At 39.8% G+C, this 25233-nt stretch overlaps 1 protein-coding gene across 1 annotated transcript; it reads left to right on the forward strand.

The window, feature by feature from the left end:
• The first annotated feature begins 2033 nt into the window (after positions 1 to 2033).
• LOC126381067 (reticulon-4-like) lies at positions 2034 to 9632 on the forward strand. Its single transcript, XM_050030609.1, has 4 exons — positions 2034 to 2064; positions 4123 to 4648; positions 4981 to 5047; positions 9408 to 9632. Exons 1-4 carry the CDS (start codon positions 2034 to 2036, stop codon positions 9630 to 9632), a joined length of 849 nt encoding a protein of 282 aa, XP_049886566.1.
• The last annotated feature ends 15601 nt before the right edge of the window (positions 9633 to 25233 follow it).

Below are 25233 nucleotides of genomic sequence, written 5' to 3' on the forward strand. Positions count from 1 at the left end.
GTCTTAGCATCGAGCATTTACGATGTGCAGGTCCTCATTTACCGCGGGTGTTAGCGATGCTCTTTAACCTTTGTTTGTGTCACACTTACCTGCCTTCAGATTTGATGGAAACTTTGGTTGTACCCATTGTAAAAAATAAAACGGGGGACGTGGCGGACAGGTCTAATTATAGGCCTATTTCGTTGGCAACTATCATTGCTAAAGTGCTGGACAGTGTACTCAACTCGTATTTGAATAAGCATATACAGTTAAATGACGCTCAGTTCGGTTTCCGGCCAGAGCTGTCCACAGAGACTGCTATACTTAGTTTGAAGCACACTGTTAGGTACTACACCGACAGGCAAACACCGATCTTTGCCTGCTATTTGGACTTGTCCAAAGCGTTTGACCTTGTCTCGTACGATATACTGTGGTCAAAGTTACGAGAAACTGGGCTGCCACCTGAAATGATCAATATATTCAGGTACTGGTACCTGAATCAAGTGAACCGTGTGAGGTGGGCGGGAGAGATGTCGGAACCGTGCAAACTGGAGTGCGGAGTAAGGCAGGGCGGTTTAAGCTCGCCTATGCTCTTCAGCCTGTACGTGAACGAGCTTATAGCGCGACTCAGTGACGCGCATGTTGGTTGTTTTGTTGACGGCGTCTGCGTCAACAATATAAGTTACGCAGACGACATGGTCCTGTTGGCCCCCTCAGTTTCTGCCCTTAGAAAACTGATAGGCGTGTGTGAGTCGTACACCACAGCACATGGCTTACTTTACAATGTAAAGAAAAGTGAATACATGGTCTTCGGGTCCGGAACCAAGTGCCCATCTTCAATTCCACCTATTAAGCTGAACGGTGTTGCCTTAAAAAGAGTTCATCAGTTTAAATATCTTGGGCATGTGGTAACCGATGACCTGAAGGACGATGTAGACATGGAGAGGGAACGCAGAGCATTGTCCGTGCGAGCAAACATGTTGGCTCGCAGGTTTGCCCGATGTACAAATGCAGTAAAAATTACACTATTTAATGCATACTGTACGTCACTGTACTCGAGCAGCTTGTGGGCCAAATATACTCAAAAAGCGTATAATGCTCTGCGTATCCAATACAATAATGCATTCAGGGCTCTATTGCGGCTGCCTCGCTACTGCAGCGCGTCGGCCATGTTCGCGGAGGCGGGTGTGGATGGTTTTGACGCTGTCTGGCGCAAAAAAACCGCATCCCTGCTGAACAGAATGCGGGTCAGTAGCAATGGGATCCTGGCTGCAATCGCTAATAGGTGTGACAGTCCTCTGATATTGGACCTCATAAAGCGTGTCAAATCCCCTCTAGTTATAAGGTACTAACATAAGTTAAGTGAATTGTACTAACAAATAAATGGATCTGTGTTGTCTTTAATAAATAAATTATTATTATTATTATTAGCAATTTAGATTGCAATGACGAATTAAAACCCTACGATAGATTATAATCACCTATCATTGACCGAAAAAGGCTTTGCCGCTATTACACACGGGTTAGTTAAGCAACAAGAAGCTGTCGAATGTGGTTTCCGCGACTTTTAACTTGGATAAAATCTTCAGACGTAATTGAGGTAAACTCGTTAGAAAACAAAATCAAGGAATTTTTTTCCAATAATTATCAAAAAAATATCTAATGACTTATTGCAAATGGCATGCGGACATCGCGCCGATCTTATTCAACAACGCCGTGGCGCAATTTTGAGATACGTAAAAGATAAGTACACAAGAGCGAGTTTTCGTAAAATACCCCCCTCTTGCGAGGTTTTATTCAACGCGGAAAATTTTACCGCAACTGTAGACAAAAACGGAGGTATGAATAAAATATTTTGGCCTCTGAAATCATAAAATGCCAAAAATACCACAGTTTCGTCTCGACAAAGACAGCTTGCGCAAGGTTATTGTGAATATCCTAATCCTACCTTGCAAGGTAGTACCCGTCCTTTGGCGCCAGCGCATGGTATGCCTGCATTCTCATTCCCATTTGCTCCTGCGCAAGGAGCCGTACCTATGTATAATCAACCAATTATGCCGGTGTTCAACCGTTTACCCGCGCAGGGTAACTTTCGACCTCGGGCTCCAACGCCCATCGAAAATAATACTACCACGAGACAGACAAGATCTCAACCTCGCCGAGGCAGAGGGAGACGTAACTACTGACTCACTGTTTCAAGCCGGTCGCCTAAAACATCATTATCGAGCCTGGGAAGCCCTAGGGGCTCCGGCGCCAATTATGAAAATAATCCATACTGGCTACCGAATTACATTTCAATCAAAACCTCCACTCTATCTACCAAATCCTGCTTGCACAAGCACAGGAGTTCCTTTCTCATACGAGATGGAATCCCAAATTCTAACCTTAAAACGAATGGAGGTTCTAGAATCAACCCATTTGTCGCCAAGCTTTCTGTCGTCCCTCTTTCTCCGGCAAAAGAACGATGGCTCACACCGTCCCATCTTCAACCTGCGGAGGTTGAACAAATTTGTTTATGTAAGCAAATTCAAATTAATATACCAGAAGAAGATTGCAAATTTCTTACAAGCAAACGACTGGGTCGCGAAGGTGGACCTATCCAACGCCTATTTTCATATACCAGTGGCACGCAGCCATCGGCGATTTTTAAGGCTCCTTTTCAAGGGCGAAATACTGCAAATGACTTGCCTTCCATTTGGATTGGCTACAGCGCCGAAAATATTTGCGACATTTACAAATTGGATTGGGCAAAAACTCCGGGAGAAATAATAAAATATTTTATTTCCTTCACAACATGATACAAAGTGTACATTAGACATTAGATTAAACAAAACTGGTGATCATGTGTAAAGGCTGGAACCTAAACTAGGATACCCTGTATTATAGGATTCCAGGCCTCCACCTCCAGATCGGCATTCATAATGGGTAGCGATACTTACAACCTTGAAAAATTATTTATCATGTTCTAATTATTATGTATGCCGTGTGTGTATGAGTGTGTGTGCGCGTGTGTGTGTGCGTATGTGTGAATGTGTGTCTGTGAGTGAGTGTGTGTGTGTGTGTGCATGCGTGTATGTGTGAGTTAGTGTGTGTGTATGTGAATGCGAGCAATTTTCTTAGAGTGTGTGTTACTTAATAGTACTTTTTGCAAGTACCTATGATAATACCGCTAGCAAGTTTTCTGTTTCGTTATAGGTCAGCCCGATTAGCCATTCTGTGACAGCTCTTTTACAGTTAGCCCTGTTCATTGGATATATATTTAGTAGTTGATTTGCCATATTATAGAGTCGACCGCCTTGAAAGCCGATAAATCTTTTTGCAAAGCTCGTCCTGGTAGACGTAGAAGGGCGAACAGCGTATTTTCTTCTAGATGTAGAAACTAATACGTCTGTCGTAAATTCTAACTGAGCATGTTGCCTAAGTATAACTGATAAGACAAAAAGTTGTCGTACATTTAGAACCCTGCTCTCTCCATACAAGTCCTCCGTTGGATACATCCGTGGTCTAAAATGGCATATTTTTAATATTAATCGTTGTGCTCTCTCAAGTTCCTCGAGATGGGTTTTAGCTGCACCTCCCCACGAGGATACACAATATGACAGCACAGACTGGCAGAGAGTTAGATAAATAGTGTTAATAAGATTCTTATCTGCTACATACCTGAGCTGTTTAAAAACAAATGAGAGCTGTCGCACTTTTTTAGCCATATAATGAATGTGATCATCAAAAGTCAGGTTGTTGTCAATCATAATTCCCAAGTACTTGATGCTGTTTGTTTGCACTATGTTCGGACAGTTACAGTGATCCATATTGCTGGATAGTGAACACGAATGAGCAACTATCTTGTACTGTGAAGACTGATTATACGGAGGATTTCGAATTGTGAAGGGCATGAATTTGGTCTTACTCGCATTAAGGGTAAGAGAATTTGCAGCTAGCCAACAGCAGACTCTGTCAAATCCTTGCTGCGCATATTTAAAGACATTATCCCAAGAATCGGCATAGAAAGTGAGCAGCACCCAATTGCTCGAGGTGTTAACTGACGAGTGTACCACAGCCTGCCCAGTAGTGCACGATCTTCCCACGTCTGTTCCGACCAGAACAGATGTTGAATCCGTGGAATATGTGAGTGCGGTGGCACAGGCTGGCGGCCGGGGCAGCCGGCGGGGGGGGGGCGGCGAGGCAGGAGACGCGCGCGCTCGCAGCGCCCCGGACCCGAGGCGCCCGCGCCGTCTCCTCCCGCCGCGCGCTCGCCCTCCCCCACCGCCGCACCGCACCCGGCCACACACCAGAGCGCGCCCGCGCCGACTGAATGCCGTGTGCCACCGTCGCGGCCGCCGCCGTCGCCGCCGCTGCCGCTGTCGCCGGCGCTGCCGCCGGCGCCGCGGCGGCGACGTCAGCAGCGGCAGCCCTCATGTGAGGCAGCCGCGCCTCCCATTCCCACTGCCAGCACTGGAAACGCAGCTCGTAGCAGGAAAACATTAATGTTTTCAGACGAGATGGGCAAATCTTTAGGCTCTTTAATTACTCAGTGTTCGAGTAAAAAAGTAATAAATAATTGCTACGTAAATTTGAATTTCAAGGAAATCGTAAACAAAATTACTTTAGATCAATTAGATGACTGCACCACTGTTGTCATTATGGTGGGCAACCATGCGCATTTAAAGAGGTCAGATGCGAATGATTGTATGGGCAAAATTTTTAATCTTCAAAATAAGTCAAAATGTAAATTTGTAATTAGCGCTTTTCCTTATTGTAACAACTTGACCAGCGCACATAACGAATGTATTCACAGGATGAATCAATATTTTTACAATTTGACATACCGTCATAGTGACGTATTATTTTTTGACATTAATAAATTTAGTCCTAATTTTATATTGACACAAGATAGCTTGTATCTATCGATGTATTTTAAACGTAAGTTAGCTACTATAGTAGCTTTTTCTATTCAACATTCGTTGACTAATGTTAGTAATGTTACTAACGTACCTCTTTTAGATTTAAAAAACTAGTTAGTTCGACAAAAGATACTCCTAACGCTGACATTGTCATTGGACAAAACAAGGTGGGAGTTTCTGGCAAAAAATTGACAAAGGATAAACAAAGGACTTTTAATATTTTTCATCAAAATATTCAAGGTTTCTCCAGCAAATTAGCAATGGTTGAATTGTTTTTAGAAAAAACCAAATTTGACGTAGTCTGCCTAACAGAACACTTTCAAAAGGAATACCAGATGTTATGTAACTACGAGAACTACCATATTGTGAGTGCTTTCAATCGAGAGACGGCTAGCTGTGGAGGTTCATTGATTTTGTTAAGGAAACATTATAAATATAAGGAACGTAAAAACATAGCTCGACTGTCGGTTGAAAGACACATTGAGTTATCCTGTGTTGAGCTGGATAAGTATATAGTAGTATGCGCATACAGCCCCCCCACCAGTTCTTTTAAAACTTTACGCGAAGTCTTGGAGGATGTTCTACGAATTATTTGCAAGTGCAAGAAATGTGTAATTGTATGTGGGGATTTCAATATAGACATTTTAAAAAGTGATAGTCACAGTGTTGAGTTTGTGGGCCTTTTTAAATCATTTAATTTGGATCACGTATTTTTTGAGCCGACTAGAATAACAGATACATCGGCCACCTGTATTGATAACGTATTTTGTAATTGCCCATATCTGCAGAAGTCGATAGTGAAATCGCTCAAGTCAGATCACTTTGGGCAAAGTGTAATCTATACTGTCACAGAACAGTTACAGAGTTTTACAGTAGTAAGCCGACCTATCACAATTCGTAGAGTAGACAGATTCATTGAAGCTCTGACTTTAAAATTAGATCTATTTAATTGTGAACACGATGACCCAAACAAGTTATTTATCCGATTATTTTCTATTGTCAGTCAGGAATATAACCAATTATTTACTAAGATTTCTAAAGTTATACGCCCCGGGTTTAAGTTCAGTGACTGGGCTACTAAAGACATCAGAAAGAGTCGAGATTTGCTTTTTGATTTGTATGGAGAGAGAACTATAAGACAGGATGATGAATTCAAGAATTACATTAGAAAATATTCTGAACTTTTCAAAGCTGTTTGCGCTAAAGCTAAATCGAATTTTTTGACGAACAAGATTAAAAGCGCAGATAATAAAACTAAAACTACATGGTCAGTGATTAATATTGAAACTTGTAAAGCAAAACCCCGAGATAATGAATTTGTGCTTAACACACCTCGTGGTCTTACTAAGTCTGATGCAGAAGTTGCGCAAGAATTTTTAGATTACTTTAGTAATATTCCAATTGAAACTACAAAATCTCTTAACTCTTCTTCGCTACTTTCAGCTCAGATACTTAAGAAAAATGTGCCTCTCTGTGAATTAGAATTTAAATTTAAGTATATAACTCCGCACACTATTGTAAAAACCTTTAGAGAAATCAAAGTAAAAAAAACAGAGGACTTGTTTGGGATGAGTGTGAAAGCCTTTACAGCGGTCATTGATACACTAGCTCCATATCTAGCTGTTACTTTCAATATGTGTATTGACAAGGGTATGTTTCCTGATTTGATGAAGCAAAGTAAAATTGTACCGTTATATAAATCCGGTGACAAAAAAGATCCTGGAAATTATAGACCTGTTGCTATATTACCCGTTTTTAGTAAAATTTTCGAAAAAATTGTACTGCATCAATTGCTCTTACATTTTAACCAAACTAAGGTGCTACACGAGCAACAGTTTGGTTTCACAAAGGGTCGTTCGACAAGTGACGCGGGAGTTGCTCTCATGAGACATATCTTCGCAGCCTGGGAGCAACGCCAAGATGCTATAGGAGTTTTTTGCGACCTCTCAAAAGCTTTTGACTGTGTGGATCATGAAACTTTGCTTCTCAAATTAGAACACTACGGTATTAAAAGTAAAGAATTGGAATTTATGCGATCTTATTTGTCTGGTAGATCACAAAAGGTTCAAATAAATAATACAGAATCTTTCGGCTCTGAAGTCAAGATAGGTGTTCCGCAGGGCTCCATTCTCGGGCCATTTTTGTTTTTAGTTTATGTTAATGACTTGGCCCACATGGTGGAGGGTCAGAACTTGTCAAATATCGTACTTTTTGCGGACGATACTTCCCTTATTTTTAAAACAGACAGACGAAAGCCCAACAATGACCATATAAATCACGCCCTTTGCCAGATCCACCACTGGTTTACAATAAATAACCTAGTTTTGAATGGAAAGAAAACAAAATGTATTAAATTCAGTTTACCTAACGTAAATTCTGCTGATTGTGATATACTTCTAAATAACCAGAAACTAGACTTTGTTAAAAATACAGTTTTTCTGGGATTAAATATTGATGATAGACTCAAATGGGACACACATATTAAATCATTATCAGGTAGACTTAGCTCAGCTGCATTTGCAGTCAAAAGGATTAGAGAACTGACTGACGTGACGACTGCAAGATTGGTATATTTTAGCTACTTCCATAGTATTATGTCGTATGGTATTTTGCTTTGGGGTAGAGCAGCTGATATTGAAACCGTTTTTATTCTACAAAAAAGGGCAATCAGATCTATCTACAAACTGAGATGCCGCGATTCTCTCAGAGAATTTTTTAAAGAGATTTCCATTATGACTGTACCTTGTCAATACATATATATGAACATTATGTATGTTAGGAAAAATTTACACTTATATTTAAGAAACTGTGATAAGCACAAATACAACCTAAGGAATAAGAACAAATTAGTAGTTCCTAGTTCCAGACTATCCAAAATTAGCACATCATTTGTAGCGCTGTGTGTGCGATACTATAATAAGATACCAAAAGATGTACTAGGCCTTTCGGGAAACATGTTTAAGAATGTTATAAAAACTACTTTAATCAGTAAAGCTTATTATAAAGTAGGAGACTATCTTAAAGATAATAATATTAAATGGATTACTTCAGCTCAACACAAGAAAGACAAGAATGTTTGCAATAAAAACTTGGCCCTAAAATACTGAATTTGAAATAACTTTGTAAGTGGATTAAAAAGGATTGTGAAACACTTGATGATATTTGAACAGTAGAGTACTTTTTTTTTTTATATCCAGGCGGAGGATTTTTGAGCTTCTTTATATAAGTGGTGCATGCTCGCCTCGAAATGTTCGTGTACGCGGTGGCGTCCGGAAGTCGGGTCGCACCTTTCCCTCAAAAATGTGCGAAGGGAGCGATGGCTGGCTTTCGCGTCAACTCGTGATCGGGTGCTGCGTATGTGGACAGGCCTGCTTCTGTCAGGGAGCTCATAGAACACTGTTTCTGTGATAAAGTCACATAAACTCTTTATGTTTCACTTTCCTTCCACCGACTGTAATTGGAATACCATTGTATTTAAGTCTATAAATTATGTAATACAAACTGGATTAAAAGAAAAGAAAGGAAAACATGAAACAGTAGGACTAGGGCCCTGTGCTGGGAGGTTTTCTGGCCACGTCTTTCCCTCAGCGTTACAGATTCCGATGTGGTAGTAGTTTTACAGCTAGTTACATAATATGTAATTTAATTTTGACGTTCAAAAAGCGCTAACTTTGTAAGCCAATTTTGAAAAATAAATATTTTTGAATTTTTTTTTTTTTTTTTTTTAAAGAAGAGCTTGTGCCTAAAAGAAGCGCAGAGCCTTTCAGGCATTCTAAACTTCTCAAGTATAGTAGTTCCGCACGGGCGGCTACATTTTCGCAACCTGTTAACGTTCACCAACCGACTACTGAAGACACACCCGGGAACGCAGTACTCGCTACCCCAAGAAGTCCTTACCGAGCTACACTGGTGGATGAAATTTCACGCGACGGGTTCCCCATTACATACCCCGGCAGTAAGTCACTATCTCGTGACCGATGCCTCAGATCTCGGTTGGGGTGCTCGACTAAACAACATGCAGCTGAAAGGGACCTGGAACCCACAAGAGAAGCGTCTCCATTCCAACCAAAAAGAGATGACTGCAATCCTGAAAGCACTAACGAGTCAAGGTCACCTGGTCGCGGGATCCACCATTTCTGTTCAATCAGACAACAGAACAATCCTGGAATACCTCAGGAACGAAGGGGGAACGAAGTCGAAGCCGTTAATGGCACTGACTTACGAGATTTTCCATCTTCTCCAAATGTTCAAAATTCGACTAAGCCTTCATCACATACCAGGCAAATACAATGTGGAAGCAGACGAACTGTCACGGGGTCTGACTCGTGCGGAATGGCATCTCCTCCCGACGCTAACAGAGAGAATTTTCAAAAAATGGGGAATTCCCGAGATAGATCTTTTCGCCTCGAATCGAGCACATGTCGTTCCCCAGTACACCTCACTCGATGTTACAGACAGACAAGCAATGTTCGTAGATGCATTCTCGCGGGAATGGAATTTCAATCCTCCACCGTACTTAATCCCCAGAGTCCTAGCGCACATGAACCAGTCGAAGGGCCTGTACTTGCTAGTGGTACCCCGATGGGACAAAGCTTTTGGCGGCCGGACATCAAGAGACGGGCGATAGCAGCCCCATATACAATACAGGATCTCAAGACGGTGTTCATCAACACTGCCACGCATCGCCCACCTCCAAAAGTACACGAGCTGGAGCTAGAGATTTGGAAATGTGGGGGTGAGATAAAGCCCTAAACGACTGGACTCCAGATCAGTTAACTCTGCTGCAGCACATCTGGCGTGACTCGACTAAACAGTCTTACAGAGCAGCCTGGCGACGTTGGCGTCTCTGGGCCACAAAAAATAAGGTACAATGTAACTCCCCTTCTGGCCCTGACCTAGCTAAGTTCCTTGCTGATCTCCATCTAAATAGTAGTTTTTCATATAGTACAATAGTTTTTCACAAATCAGTCGTTTCAACTCTAAGGGTCGGGGTCGGCGTGTCGCAAAAAGGGTCCCATACAAAATTAGGACTTAAATTTTTAAACAAAAATCGCCAAAAGTAACATTCGGGATCCGGGGGGATGTGGGAGTATTAGGGTGGGGGGAAACCACGGGTGACCTTAGATGACCTTGGGAGGTCACTGACCTTAAAGTCAAGGTCATGACCTTATTCCCTTATTCTTCACAAATATAGTGTAGGTCAGACACATCAAAGGTCAAGGTCATTGACCTTAAAGGTCAAGGTCACTAATCCAAAATCAGAAATATTACCATTATATCAACTTTATGCAGTAAACTTTCGATTTCAGTGACCTCAAAGGTCAAGGTCACCAAGATCATTGACCTTAAAGGTCAAGGTCACTTATCCAAAATCAAAAATATTCGCATTATATCAACTTTGTGTAGTAAACCTTCAAAGTCAGTGACCTTTAAAGGTCTTCACCGCCACCTCTCGGCCCTTCGGGCCTCGATGGTCACAAGTAACCTAACCCACTCGGCCTTCGTAACCTATATCTACAGTGTCGGGGTGCCGCGAATTTCCGTGCTCGCTTCGCTCGCACCCGTGACAAAAGGATACCTGTAAAAAAAAATTACGCGTGGCGGACACCGAGCGTGGACGTGTTTCGCGGAGCTCCATAGAAAAAAATAAAGATATATTTTAAAATGACATAAAACGCATTTTTTAAAATATCTCGAAAACGGTGCGTCGTAACGCAAAAATATCAAAAAATTGCTCATACAAAAACAACCAAAATTATTCTAAGTCTCGGACCCTTTTTGCGACACTACGTAGAATCAACTTTTGAAAATTTTACAAGTCCAGCTTCCATAGTAATTTCATTCGAAAATTCGGCTAAGTCGATGGTTCATACAAAATCGATCAAAATTTTTCTAAGTCTCTGCTCCATAGTAATTTCACTTGAAAATTCGGCTATGTCCCTGCTTCATACAAAATCGATCAAAATTTTTCTAAGTCCCAACTCATAGTGCCCCCTTAGGTACACTCCAACCCTAAACTTCCCTATCGATGACATTTTAAGCAGAGGGAACTGGAAATCTCAGAACACATTTATCAGATTCTATCGACGAGAAATTAGACCCCACAGTGAAACTCCTACGACTTCTAGTTTATTTCAACCAATCTAATATTGAATTGCTTAGTAATTCACTTAATTTTAGGTACTGTTTGTGATTTGATCAAAATGATTATAGAATATGCTTATATTTTTACTTTGTAATTATTTATTAAAAGAAAATATTATTATGTTCCACTGTTAAAAATTATTATGACGATAATTCCAATATATTATGACGCTATTCTTATTCACGATAATTACCTATATTCATCGTTACATGGAGTCCTAATTGCAAAATAAATTAATTCACTAATGCATGTGTAATATATAAATGGGTAGGCATTTACATGGGAAATAATAAATAAAGAATATGGAATCAAATTCGTTTATTATTGAATAACACATAATTTCCACTTCAGTTCATGTCCATATGTATTATTACCTGTCACACAATTATTTACCACAATAAATATCCTAGATAGTAAGATTTTGGGAACGCGGTAGAGCGTTTTTAAAAAATACAAAATTGAAGTTTGAATTTTATATTATTAAAAATGGAGCTGTGCTCTACATTCGAGTTATTAGACAAGACTAAAAGCTAAACTAAAACTATCATGCATATCTCGCTGGGCCGGATGCATCCCACACCTCGCTTCCAGTAACAAGAATGGACGAAAGCTTACGCGGCAATTCGCGGTGGCCATGGCGCGACTCGAGTCAGCGGCGGCCACCCGTACTGATAACAATTCTAGGAGGTGTAGGCTGCATAACTCCTCCCCCGTTAGAATCAAAGTCATCATTTCCATTTTGATGACTTTGATAGCATAATAATAAATGTAACTTAAATTTATATACTATGAATATACAGAGACTTATAGCTAAAGATACATATAAAATAACCGTTCCTAAACTAATACTTTTCACCTTTATTACACTTTCACTTTCACCATCACGATTGAATGCTCTTTCCGCTTCCATCGAAACCGTCTGCAGTTCCATCAGTGCTGTTTCATCTAAATTGAGATGTCTGCTTGCTGGTACTGGTTCGGTCTTTAATATGTCAGGTAAGGTCATGAAGGCCGTTTTGTATGAGGTTACAGGTGCGCCAAAAGTTTGATGTCTTTCCAGCATCAATTCGTTGATGTTCACTTTACAGTCATCATCTATAGTAAGTATGTATGTGCCCTTTATGATTTCCCGGTTTTCCTCTAGCCCACACGATTTCTTCAGTATGTTTTCCAGTTTGCTATATACAATCCACTGATTTGGTTTTAAGGGCTCTATTTTGATATTGTTAACTGTGACCAGGATAGGGTTGCAATTGCTGGTGTTAGATGAAAACCTGATGAGATCTTCGATACATGGATCCGCCGGAGGTTGCTGCCATTCATCTTTAAAACACATAAAGAATTCTTTGTCGACTTCTCTGCAGGGTTGCTTTAGCCAGACTGCTTTGGACCCTTCCAGGATAAGGTAAGGATTTTTGGGTAGAATGAGAGTCGTTTGATTAAATGGATTGGTAATAGGTAACGGGATCATTTTATAGTATATATAATTTTCTTTTGAAATTAAAGGTATCTCTAATATAAACGTTATCTGATTTCCTTTTGTGTATGCTTTCAATTGGATATTTTGCTCCAATTTCTGTAAGTTTTCTAAATTAACATCAAATAGTAATCTATGAGATTTGGCGATAGAACTTAATATATTTAACAATTCATTAGTATTAATGATAGATTGATGTAGAGTGTAGAGCCTACTAAAAGCTACAGCAGTTTCAACCTCGTCCAGTTTTATATATATCATTTCAAAGGTGTGTAAAAATAAATTATAAGCATTTACCAGTTGAGTGTACAATAGGGTTTTACTTGTCTCATTTAGTTGTTTGCGAATTTCCCACAGTGATTTATCTACCTGGACGAAATTGTTTCTGGCAGATTTTGAAACATTAACAAATGAATGCATAATTTTGTAGATTAGAGTAATCCTTTCCATAAGTATGTTCTCACGTTTACCTATGCTATTTATCAATTTCTCGTATTTGATTGCGTCCTCGTTATCGAGGTTACCGGTTATGGCCTTTATCAAAGAGCCTAAAAGATTTAAAATTCCACGCCTAGATCTCTGCAGCGGGATGATTTGACTGAATTTGTCTATTGTCATGTTCATTAGATGATCTGTCTGGATTTTAATGTTACGTATCTCGTATTGTAGTTTCTGTTTATCAAAAAAGGATAAGACATGATTGTTTAAATTAGAGTATCGGTTGACGTTGAATTCCAAATCCTCTCGTAACACTTGCAAATCTAATACTTTTAGAACAATCCATTTGTCAGAACTAATAACCGCTTGGCCTTCCTTAACGGGTAAAACGCCTGGGTTGTTATTGATTTTTTGAAGTTGAAGGCCGAGGGCTGCCATTGCCGGCACCAGTAGCAGCGTGAACCTGTGAAGGACGTTTGACGTCTTTAATGGGGACTTGTGTTTCGCGACCCTTAACTTCCACAGGTAATATTCCTCTCATAATCTCACCTGTTACGTGTGCCTTCTGAAAACGTGGTTTATCTTTACTTCTTCGGGTATTCACACCTTTTACAAATACATCATCCTCTTCACTCACTCCGAACTCTTTCTCACCTCCCCGTTTATTCCTAATCTTTTCCTTTCTTTCAATCATCTTGTCGGTCAAATATTTGTAAAGATATTCAGTTCTCTTGGCATGATCCCTAACCAACTTTTGGGTATATTGTTTAGTAAAATCTACATGAAACGTGCTACATGCATTCGTATGTCCAAAGGCGACCTCAAAAGGTGTCAGACCAGTAGTGGAATGAATAGTATTATTGTATGACATAACTGCATACGTCATTACCGTTGCAGCATCTGTTAATTTGTGCTCGTACTTGGCAAGTCTGTATATTTCCAGAATGGTGGAATGGAAACGTTCAACTAGACCCATAGAATTTGGGTTATGAGGTGTCGAAATATGAAGGTCGATTTTGTAAAATTGTAATGTTTCTTTGAGTAAGGCGTTATTAAATTCACTTCCAGAATCTGCGCTAATTTTGGAGGGGGTCCCGTAGTATGAAAAATATTTAATTAAAGCGCGCACTACTTCCGGGGTGGATTTGTTTGATATTTCTAAAGCTTGACCGATTTTACTGAAGGCGTCTATGATAGTAAGAAAAGATTTCCCTTCGATTGAGAATAAATCAATGAAAAGTTCCTCAAAAGGTTTCAACTGAGTTTGCGTTAGTTGTAGTTCGGGCTTAAAGGGTTTTCGGTCATATTTCATTTGTTTGCAGACTTCACACGCATTTATAACACTTGCGATCGTCACTTCCATGTTATTCCAATAATAAGTTCGTTTCAGTTTTATGAGAGTTTCCCGAATACCACGATGTGTCGTAGTACCAGAATGGTATTTCAATATGATTTGACGTTGTTCTTCTTCATCTTCAACATTAATTACTCGTTGTGTGCATTCGAAAATTTTAACTATATCCTTTTTAAAAAGTTTAATGATCGCATTTGTAAATAATTTTCTGTGTAAGTCGTCTTCAAAATATTTGAAATATTTTATTTTAGGTTTAATGTGCTTCAAAAGAAAATCTTTTACTAATTCCGAATTATCTGTAGGTAAGTGAACTTCTAAGATTTTTTGTTTTTTGTTAGAAAGATCTTTGACTGTAGTTTTTTGTCTATTCCATGAATATATAAGTAACTGATTTGGTTTGGTATCTATCGCTTCGTGAAGGATTGGGATGCCATTAGTATCTATGTCCGGGGCAGAGTGAATTGTGTCCGATTTAGAGCTTGCTGCGGTGATTGTACTAGAAGTAGGCGACACTATCGGATATTCACTTTCCAGTTGGTTTCTGTCAAGATCGTCATAGCTATTTGCAATACTTAGTGTCTCTTCAGAGTCAGAAATTTCGATCGTCTCATTGTCGTCTATATTCACCCTAATTGAGGAAGTCTCGTCGTTATTTAAAATATTTAATTTTATTCGCGACAGTGCGTCTGCATTGGTGTTCTGTTTACCGTTTTTGTAGATTATCTCAAAGTCGTATGCTGCTAGGTGTAATTTCCATCGCGTTAACTTACTGTTCGGCTCTTTAATTGAATTTAACCAAGTGGTCGATGGTCAGTAAATATTGTGAATTTTCTTCCGTATAAATAGGGACGGAAATGTTTCACCGCCCAGACTATGGCTAAGAGTTCCTTCTCTATCGTACTGTATCTAGTCTCTGCAGCGTTTAGCGATCGACTAGCATATGCCACTGGTTTGTCACTACCGATGGGGCCTTGAGAAAGTACTGCCCCTAAAGCGTAATCTGAAGCATCTGTAGTAAGTATGAATTGTTTAGAAAAATCTGGAAATTGAAGTAAGGGCGCATTTACTAACAGTTCCTTGCACTTTTCGAAAGCTGTTACAAATTCAGGAGTAATTTCAACTCTTTTGCCCTTTTTTAAACAGTTTGTTAAGGGTTGAGTTAATTTTGAAAAATCTTTTAAAAACTTTCGGTAATAGCCAATCAAGCCTAAGAAACTTTTAATTTCTGTAGGGGTTTTAGGTAAGGGAAATTCCAAAACAGCTTTGATTTTATCGCTGTTAGGTTTTAGGCCATTTTTGGTAATTTGATGGCCCAAATATAAAACTTCTTTTTGTAGGAACTCACACTTATCTAAGGTCACCTTTAAGTTGGTTTGCCTTAGTCTCTCAAAAACTCTACGTAGCTTGTCGAGGTGTTCCTGTAAACTTGAAGAGTATATGATTATATCGTCAAGATAGACAAGGCAGTGAATGCCTTGTAGACCACGTAGTACGTTGTCTATGGTACGTTGGAAGGTGGCAGGCGCCGTCTTGAGACCAAACGGCATTCTCAGAAACTCATAATGCCCTGATGATGTTGTGAAGGCTGTCTTCGCTCTGGATGCTTCTTCGACCTCTATCTGGTGGTAGCCACTTGCCAAATCGATCGTACTAAAATAAGTTGCGCGTCCCAAACGATCAAAAAGGTCGGAAATATTAGGCAAGGGGTATCGATCATCCACAGTTATTTCATTTAGACGTCGATAATCGATAACCATTCGGAATTTTCTTTCACCAGTAGCATCTAGCTTTTTAGGCACTAGATGCACGGGTGCACTCCAAGGTGAATAGGATTCTATGATGACGTTATCCTTAAGAAGTTTTTCGATTTGCCTCTCTATTTCATCGTTTTCGGCGGGTGCGTGACGGTATGGCTTGGAATAAATCGGATTTTCGTTATGAGTCCGGATTTGATGCTTGACCTGGTTCGTAAAGGTCAATGGCAAACTCTCGCAGTAGAAGATGTCTTTGTATTCATGACAAAGAGCAATTATCGCCTTTCTCTCCTCAGAGTTCATGTGATCGGTACGTAATCTATTTAAATTTTGTTTGAGCATTTCGTCAATTTCAAAATCGTTGTTGTTTACCGTGTTTACTTCACATGCGTCATTTTGGAACTTCGTAACTTTGAACGGTCTTTCAAAGGTTAGGGTCACTTTGTCGTTTGATATATTTTGTAGGACTGTATAAGCGAATGAGTTTTTACATGTTATAAGGGCGCTTGGCATGCGTACACCTTTACCAAGATCTAGGTAGTCTAAAATCGCCTCACCATTTGGAAGGTCAACGGGAACCTTTACACGAGTTTCAGTTCTTGGTTCAAGGGTGATTTCATACGGTGGATTATAAATGATCGGAATCTCTACATTTTTTGTACGTAAGACTTGATTTTCCATGTCCACTATCGCGCCTAACTGTTTTAATAAATCTGACCCAATCAATCCGTCGTACCGCTCATCAACACTGTAAATGTAGAATTTATGTTTGTCGAAGCTTTTAAAGGTCTTGAAAAGAGGTATATATATAACTTCACCGTGGCAACTACGTGCATGTGTGCTCACTACTTCGAAGGGTTCGTTATATTTAAAATCAGAAAAGTACTGATTAGCTTTTGTAGGGCTAATGAATGATCTTGTACTACCGGTATCGATCATGAAACGAGATTTAATTTCAGGGATGTTAATATAAGGAAGTTTCAATGTGTTGTTACAATTTAACTGTACTATCTCGGGACTGTAGGGCATGAGGCCGTTGAACGAAAATTTGACTCCTTATGTTCACATTGTGGGTCACTCTCTGTAGATTCAATAACTTGAAATTCGACAGGGGTCTCGTCAATCAATTGGGGTTCGAATGGGGTACCATCATTAAAATAAAATTGATCTTCGCAATAATAGTTTTCGTAACCGACAGGAGTCGATTCAGTCTCAGAGTCAGTGTAAAATACGTCTTGTTGGTCATAAATCATATTTTGTCTAATAGGCGGTGCGGTGCGCATTGAAACGTCTCCAGACCCTATTTGAGGGTTTTGAACGCGATTTTGTTGCGGTTGTGTATTCGGAACACCAAATCTAAATTGATTTTGATTTTGGTTAGGTTGGAAAAAGCGCGTATTTAGTTGAGGGTATGGATTACCGAATCGATACTGATTAGGAACGCCAGCATAATTTTGCCGAGGTATTATAAAACCGGAATTTGGTACTGGGGCTCCAAATCGGTGTTGTAACGGAATTCGGAAACCTGAGTTCGGTACTGGAGCTCCGAACTTATGCTGTACAGGAAAACGGAACCCTTGTTGCACAGGAAAACGGAAGTTTTGCTGGTCAACGGGTTTAGTAAAATTTTGAATAGGAATAGTTTGAAAGTTTGTAGGTTTAAAGCCAAATACATTTTGGGGGTTCTGTGAAGTTTGAAGATTTTGTGAATTTTGGTTACTTTGCCTGGTTTGTTTTTTAGACATGTACTGATTTCGAAAATTCTCTTCTTCAAGAACCACGCTCAAAGCCTGCTCTAAATTACTACAATTTTTTAACCGCACGATACGAATCATGTCTTCGGACAGGTTGTATAAAAACGTATTAAGAGCTGTGTTATTATATATAATCATCTTTGCGGCCTTAACACCCTCGTCATTCAAAAGGTTTACTTTCGAGAAGAGCGTGCTACGCACGGATTGAATACGATGGCAAAAGTCTAAATGAGATTCACCCTGCTTTATTTTAAGCGACTCTAGTTCTATTGCGACACACTCTTCCGATCGCGGATCACCGAAATGTTGCACTATCAGAGATTTCAATTGCTCCCATGTAGTCACATCCTCTCTCTCACTTATTAGTGCTGCCGCTCTACCACCAAGCCTACTTGAAATTGAATGCAGAACATAAGTGTTCTGGGCAATATTGTTTTGTCGCGTAAAACAGTCCAAAACGTATTCGCTCTTTCTGACAAAAAGATTGATCAAATTGGGTTCCCCTTCGAATCTGGGAATGAGACACAGCATCTCTCTCGGAATAACAGTAATGTTTCCTTCCATTTTTTATTTTTTTATTATTATTTTTTTTGGGGTTTCACAATTATAAAAGATAAAAAAAAAAAGAAACGTAAGCTATACACAAGTAAAATAAGACACAGGAAATAGCACGAAAACACAAAAATAAAATAGTTAAAAAGGTAAAATAGAATGATAAAAGCTTCTTCCTAAATTAAAAGCACACTTATAACTCCGATTTAGTGAGTTATATAATTTAAATCACTTAATTAAAATATGGGTATTGACAATGTAGTGCAATACGAGCAAAAGAAAATCAGATAAGGTTCAGCTATGTCGTCTGAAACGTTACGTACACTAAACTAGACTGCCAAAGGGAATAGAACTGGACAAAACAGGAATGAAGGGTTTTACTCACAGCCTGGCTGCTCTCATTTCCTCCCTCTATAGCAGTGCTGCTCCAGATGTTGAGTCTTGTCTCTCGCGCCGATAATCGTTACTTATTTATTTGGTTCGCAGATTATTCACTCGTTTCACCCGAAAACCGATGTTTAGAGTCCTCGAGATCAGTCCTTTTTCGCGAATAATCCTACCGGCTGCGCCAGTAAGATTTTGGGAACGCGGTAGAGCGTTTTTAAAAAATACAAAATTGAAGTTTGAATTTTATATTATTAAAAATGGAGCTGTGCTCTACATTCGAGTTATTAGACAAGACTAAAAGCTAAACTAAAACTATCATGCATATCTCGCTGGGCCGGATGCATCCCACACCTCGCTTCCAGTAACAAGAATGGACGAAAGCTTACGCGGCAATTCGCGGTGGCCATGGCGCGACTCGAGTCAGCGGCGGCCACCCGTACTGATAACAATTCTAGGAGGTGTAGGCTGCATAACTAGATATTAAATGTAGTGGTGGGTATTTGTAAAAGACTTGTCTTATAAAATAAATCAGTTGTTGTCCGAACGTCGCGCGTTTCATTGCAATCACAACATGGTGGCAGCGGTAAATTGAAATAACAGGGTTATTTGTCCAGTATTTGTGTATTTCAAGCAAGTATATCGTTGATAATTGGAGTGCGGGTTGGAGTGTAGTGTGGGACTTTCGTGTATTATTAAGAAAAAGTCGTTTCAACAATTAACAATGGAGCACGCGCGGCCACCGTCTGAATTGAACATGGAGGGAGGTCCTGTCAGCAGAGCTGATGCGTGGAAACGGTGGAAACAACAATTCATGATATTTATGAAGGCGTCGGGGGTCGTGAAGAAAGAGTCTGCTAGCGTGCAGGCTAGTTTACGTGGTGTGAACCTGATCGGATCCGAAGGTTACGACGTGTATCAAACTTTCCAATTTAAAAACGACGATGAGCGCGATGACGTGGACGAAATAATAAGAAAGTTCGACATTTATTTCGGAACAAAAGTAAACATAACGTTGCTGCGATATAATTTTTTTATGCGTAACCAAGGAGAAGGGGAATCAATTCAACAATATGTGACGTCATTACGTCTTCTCAGTAAAAGGTGCGAGTTCGGGTCGCTCGAGGAGGAGCTGATTAAGGACCGCATCGTGTGTGGGGTGCGCAGCGGAACGGTCCGGGACCGCCTGCTGCGGTGTGATGACCTTAATCTCGATAAGGCTGTCAAAATGTGTCAAGCCGAAGAAGTGTCACAGGAGACTAGTCGCCATATGACCGCGAGGGGCGCGGGAGGCGGAGATAGTGTAGTGCACGTAGACAGGGTGCAGCAGCGCGGGGCGCGGACGACGCAACGAGGGCGCCAGCTGGCCGGCGGCGGCGGCAGCGCGGGCGCAGGGCCGGCGCGCGGGCCGCGCGGGGCGGCGGCTAGCGCTTGCCGCGGCTGCGGCGGGGTGCGCTGTGTCACGGGCCGATGCCCGGCGCAGCATGTCACCTGTTACGTATGCGGTAATCGTGGACACTTCGCTCGAGTATGTAAGTCGAATGCTTTTCATAATAATCACGTGAGAAGGGTGTACGAAATTGAGCGTGAGGACAGTTATAGTGGGGAAGTTGTCGGGTTGGATGAGTGCGAATCGTTTTATATTTCAGTGATTAAAAGTGAAAAAGTATATTCGGAAGAATGGTATGAAACTCTTTCGTGTGAAAATGGATCAGAAAAAATTAAGTTGGACACTGGTGCAGATATAAATGTAATATCATTCAATTTTTGTTACTTGGGATTTGATAGCAGTATGATAAGGAAAAATAAAATTAAGTTAGAATCATACAGTGGGAATCAAATACCAATAAAAGGAATCTGTGATTTGTTATGGTCACATAAGAATGTTACTTATAAATTACAATTTGCAATAGCGGATATGGAATGTCAAAGTGTGCTGGGACGGAAAACTTGTGAAGAACTAAATTTAGTAAAACGAGTTCATTCTATTATTTGTAACAAAAACAGCGATTTATTTACGGAGATAGGATGTTTACCGGGTAAATACCATATAGTAGTCGATGAGTCAATACAACCAGTAGTTTGTGCTTCACGAAAGATACCATTAGGTTTACGTGACCGCTTAGTTGAAGAGCTCAAGAGAATGGAAGACTTAGGCGTCATCAGAAAAGTAAGCCATCCTACTCGATGGGTGCATCCACTAGTGCTAGTAGCTAATAATTGGTTTCGACACGTCAACGTGGCGGAGTCCTCCTAGCGAGCTGGATGCGGCGACACAACCTTTGTCATGATTATTATTATTTTCCTTCGGGTAATGTTTGCATGGTCTGAAAAGTAATCGCAATATTATACACAGGCTTAATTATGTTATCCGTCAATCAAAAATAAAAAGTGCGTGCTTATTCAATATAAGTGGATAGTATAGGTAGGTACTTTAAGCATAAAACACTATATTTTGTTTTGGCTTACCTCATGGATTGTTTATTGGGGTTTTCAAACGACTGCACGTTTCTATTATTTACTATGGATGTTGTTGAGTGTATTGGACGTAATTTATTGTTTCTAATTTGGTTAATGTATAATATTTGCTTTATTTGATTCACTTTATTTTTTCTTTTTAATTAATATACGCAATTCTATTACAAATATATAATCTCGCTTTACTTTAGGAACACGTTGTGCCCGTTCGGCGGCGCGGCGGTCGAATGGAAAAAAAATATTTTGTTTGTAAGTACTAGTAGTAACCAAACTACTTTACCGACCGAGCTAGAATCGGGGTGCGGCGCGCGCGATATACATATAGGTTCTAACACAGACAGACTACACAATACACATTCATGGAATTCGTATTTGTTTATATTATTACATTTGTTTACTAGTTTTACCTATATTAATAACTTTCTTTTTTATTCTAACCTTAAGTATTTACGTATACATCTTTGCGATAATATTTGTCTATGTACACTCTAATTCTATTAAAATAATTTGGTATATATTATAAAGTATATTTTGGAATTGAATTGGAATATATACACCATTAACACATGTTTATGAAATACGATATTCGTGCGTCACCCAACAGGGTCCACATATTATCAGCGTCGTGGTTCACGCCGCGACTTGTGCTGAGTGAGGCCCTTTTATCTCAGGACGTCCACCACCACCTTATGGTCATTTCGACAAACATCCGTCTTGCTTTTTTGTAATTGTTTTAGTGGAAATTTGATATGATGTTGTTGTCTTTTTTTGTGAGTGGCGTCCTTTTATAATAAACTTTTTCTATTCTATTATATTCTATTCTAATAGTATTTTATGCAACAGTTGTATAAGAAGGGTCAAAAAATGCGAGTGGCGTGAGTTGCGATGTGAGCCTTGGCGAACATCGCAATAAGAGACGCCACTAGCATTTTTTGACCTAGTTATACAACGTTGCATACAATACTTTTTCTACGACGACGTAATTTTAAATGAAACAAAAATTTTCCAATTTATTTTCCAACGCGCGGGAAAATGGCGGCAAATGTATACTTTTTTTTTATAGTATATCTATGGCACCAAACAAAGTAAAGGTGCCAGTTTCCAGGTCAAAAAAAAAAACAACAACAATGCTTTTTTGGCGACATTATAGTACAGTTACACTTTGTAAACAATGCTTTTATAGGCCATAGAGCGTACACTTTTTCAAAGAGTTTAATTATGTATGTACTTATATTAGACTTTTTGGTTATTTAAATGCCAGATTAAAGTAGAGGAGTAGAAAAAAAGAATAACGGCATCCGCGTGTGCCTAGACCCGCGCGAGCTGAACCGCGCAGTGCGGCGCGCGCACTTCCAGCTGCCCACGGTGGCGGAGCTGGCGGCGCGGTTGGCGGGCGCGCGCTACTTCAGCGTGCTCGACGCCAACTCGGGCTTCTGGGCGGTGCAGCGCGCACGCTCACGCCCGCGCAACGCCGCTACGCACAGATTGAAAAGGAGCTTCTCGCCATAGTATTCGCGTGTGAAAGGTTCCATCAATACGTGTATGGGAAACAAAGAATAGTCGTGGAGTCGGATCATAAACCTCTGGAAAGTATATTTAGGAAACCTTTGATGTCCGTTCCAGCACGCTTACAACGCATGATGTTAAGAATACAGGGGTACGATTTAGTGGTATGTTACAAGCCGGGAAAGTTCATGTATATTGCTGACACATTGTCACGCGCACCGCTACCTGATTTATATAGTGAAGAAATTCACAACAATGTTGTAGATCAAATCAAATTGGTAGTTAACAATTTGCCTATATCAAACAAAAAGTTAACTTTGATAAAAAAGGAAACCAAATCAGATGAACAATTTCAAAAGTTAATACAATATGTTAAAGAAGGTTGGCCGAATCATAAATATAATGTTAATGAGAACATAAGGGAGTATTGGGCTATGAAAGATGATTTATATGTTATTGATGACGTAATATTTAAAGAAAATACGGTGTTGATACCAGCCGCTTTGAGGTAACAAATGTTATATATAGTGCACGAGGGACATCAGGGCATAGATCGGTCTAAGCGGCGCGCGAGGCAGGTGATATTTTGGCCGAATATGTCAAGAGATATTGAACAATATGTCAAACGGTGTAGCATTTGTCGGGAGTGCTCATACATGCCCGCGAAAGAACCATTGATGAACATAGATGTACCAAATTTACCATGGGCGAAGTTGGGTTCAGATCTGTTCGAATACAGGAAAAAATACTTTTTACTCATCGTGGATTATTTTTCGAATTTTGTGGAAGTTTTTGAACTAAATAATATATCATCAATCAGTGTAATAAAGTGTATGAAAAAAACATTTGCACGCCACGGGATACCGGAGACGCTAATCAGCGACAATGGTACACAGTACTCCAGTCGTGAGTTTAAACAATTTGCTAATGAGTGGGGATTTGACCATGTGACGTCATCTCCTAATTACGCACAAGCTAACGGAAAAAGCGAACGGGCTGTGCAAAGTATAAAGTCTTTATTAACCAAAGCGGTTAAAAGTGGTACTGATTTTCAATTATCATTACTGAACTATAGAAACACGCCCCGCGATGGTTTGAGCTCACCCGCACAAATGTTAATGAGTCGGAGATTACGATGTAAACTCCCAGTCAGCTCAGACTGTTTACAACCAAAACTAATAGATCAGTCAGAGTATAATACAATAAAAAAGAAACAATTGAAATCAAAATTAAATTATGACAAGCGAGTAAGACCCTTGTCTGAGCTGAAGGAGGGTGACCGTGTTATATGTATAAATGGAAAAACAAGCATTCCCAGCACTGTACTTCACCGAGCTGCAACTCCGCGTGCTTACATTGTTCAAAACAAATTGGGAGCAAGATACAGACGCAACCGGCGTCACTTAATCAAATGTGAGAATGCGGAATGTAGCAACATAAAAATGAAGCGCAGAGTGTAGGCGACAGTGTGAATCCCAAGAAAGATGAATGCGTACCGGAGGTTCCTCCATTAGATAACCAGTTAAACTTGAAACCAGACTCAATTAAAGAAGAAAGTTCAAATCAATTGGGATCCACAATGCCGCCCCCGCGATACAGAAGACCTATTACCCGTAGTTTTGCAAAAAAGCTCAATTTGGAAATAGATTAAAAATTAATTATATATGGTAACTAATTTTAAGGGGTGGTGGATTAGGATTATAATTATGAGATTAAACGAACTTACCTGTAAGTGAAGTTCTATCTCAATTATACGAAGCTCCTTGTTCGAGAGGTTTTTAACAGTGTAGTCTACGTCTTATGCTCCAGCATCGTCACAATTTTCAAAGCTCATATCCAAAGCTAAAAAAAAAAAGTTAGTTTCCCGCTTCCTGAACGCAGCTGTCAACTAATGTCATTATGTTTAAAGCATGTTTCATGGACAACTCCATCACCTGTGGAAGCTTTAGGGCGGGATATTAAAATTGAAGGGAGGGAGTCCTCTCGAACAAGGAGCTTCGTATAATTGAGATAGAACTTCACTTACAGGTAAGTTCGTTTAATCTCATAATTATACTCGCTCCTTGTTCGAGAGGTTTTTAACAGTGTAGATGTTCAAAGTTTAGTTGGGAATGAAACATTTAAATTGAAACGAGTACCAATAATATGATTATTCATTAATGAATAAAGTACATACATTGTTATCACAAAAGCTAATTAAGCTGCTCATGACTTTAATCCCAATAAAGGCAGTCAGAGGCACAGCCGTCTCCTGATAAACTCAGCGCGGCGTTCCACCAAACGTTTTGATATTATCATGTAAAAAACAATAAGAATAATAACTGTTCGCTAAACAAGTTTCACCAGTTCTCAAGAATGGAATCGATATTATGTATGTTATATATGGTTATACTATACTGTACTAGAATAGATACATAGTTCTAAATAATAAAGTTGAAGTTGAGCAAGTACATTAAATACCTATTTCACATTACTATCAATTTCACAACAAAAGAACTACACAAGAACAAA

This window comes from Pectinophora gossypiella, unplaced genomic scaffold, assembly GCF_024362695.1.
Source record: "Pectinophora gossypiella unplaced genomic scaffold, ilPecGoss1.1 Pgos_34, whole genome shotgun sequence".
Classification (NCBI taxonomy): domain Eukaryota; kingdom Metazoa; phylum Arthropoda; class Insecta; order Lepidoptera; family Gelechiidae; genus Pectinophora; species Pectinophora gossypiella.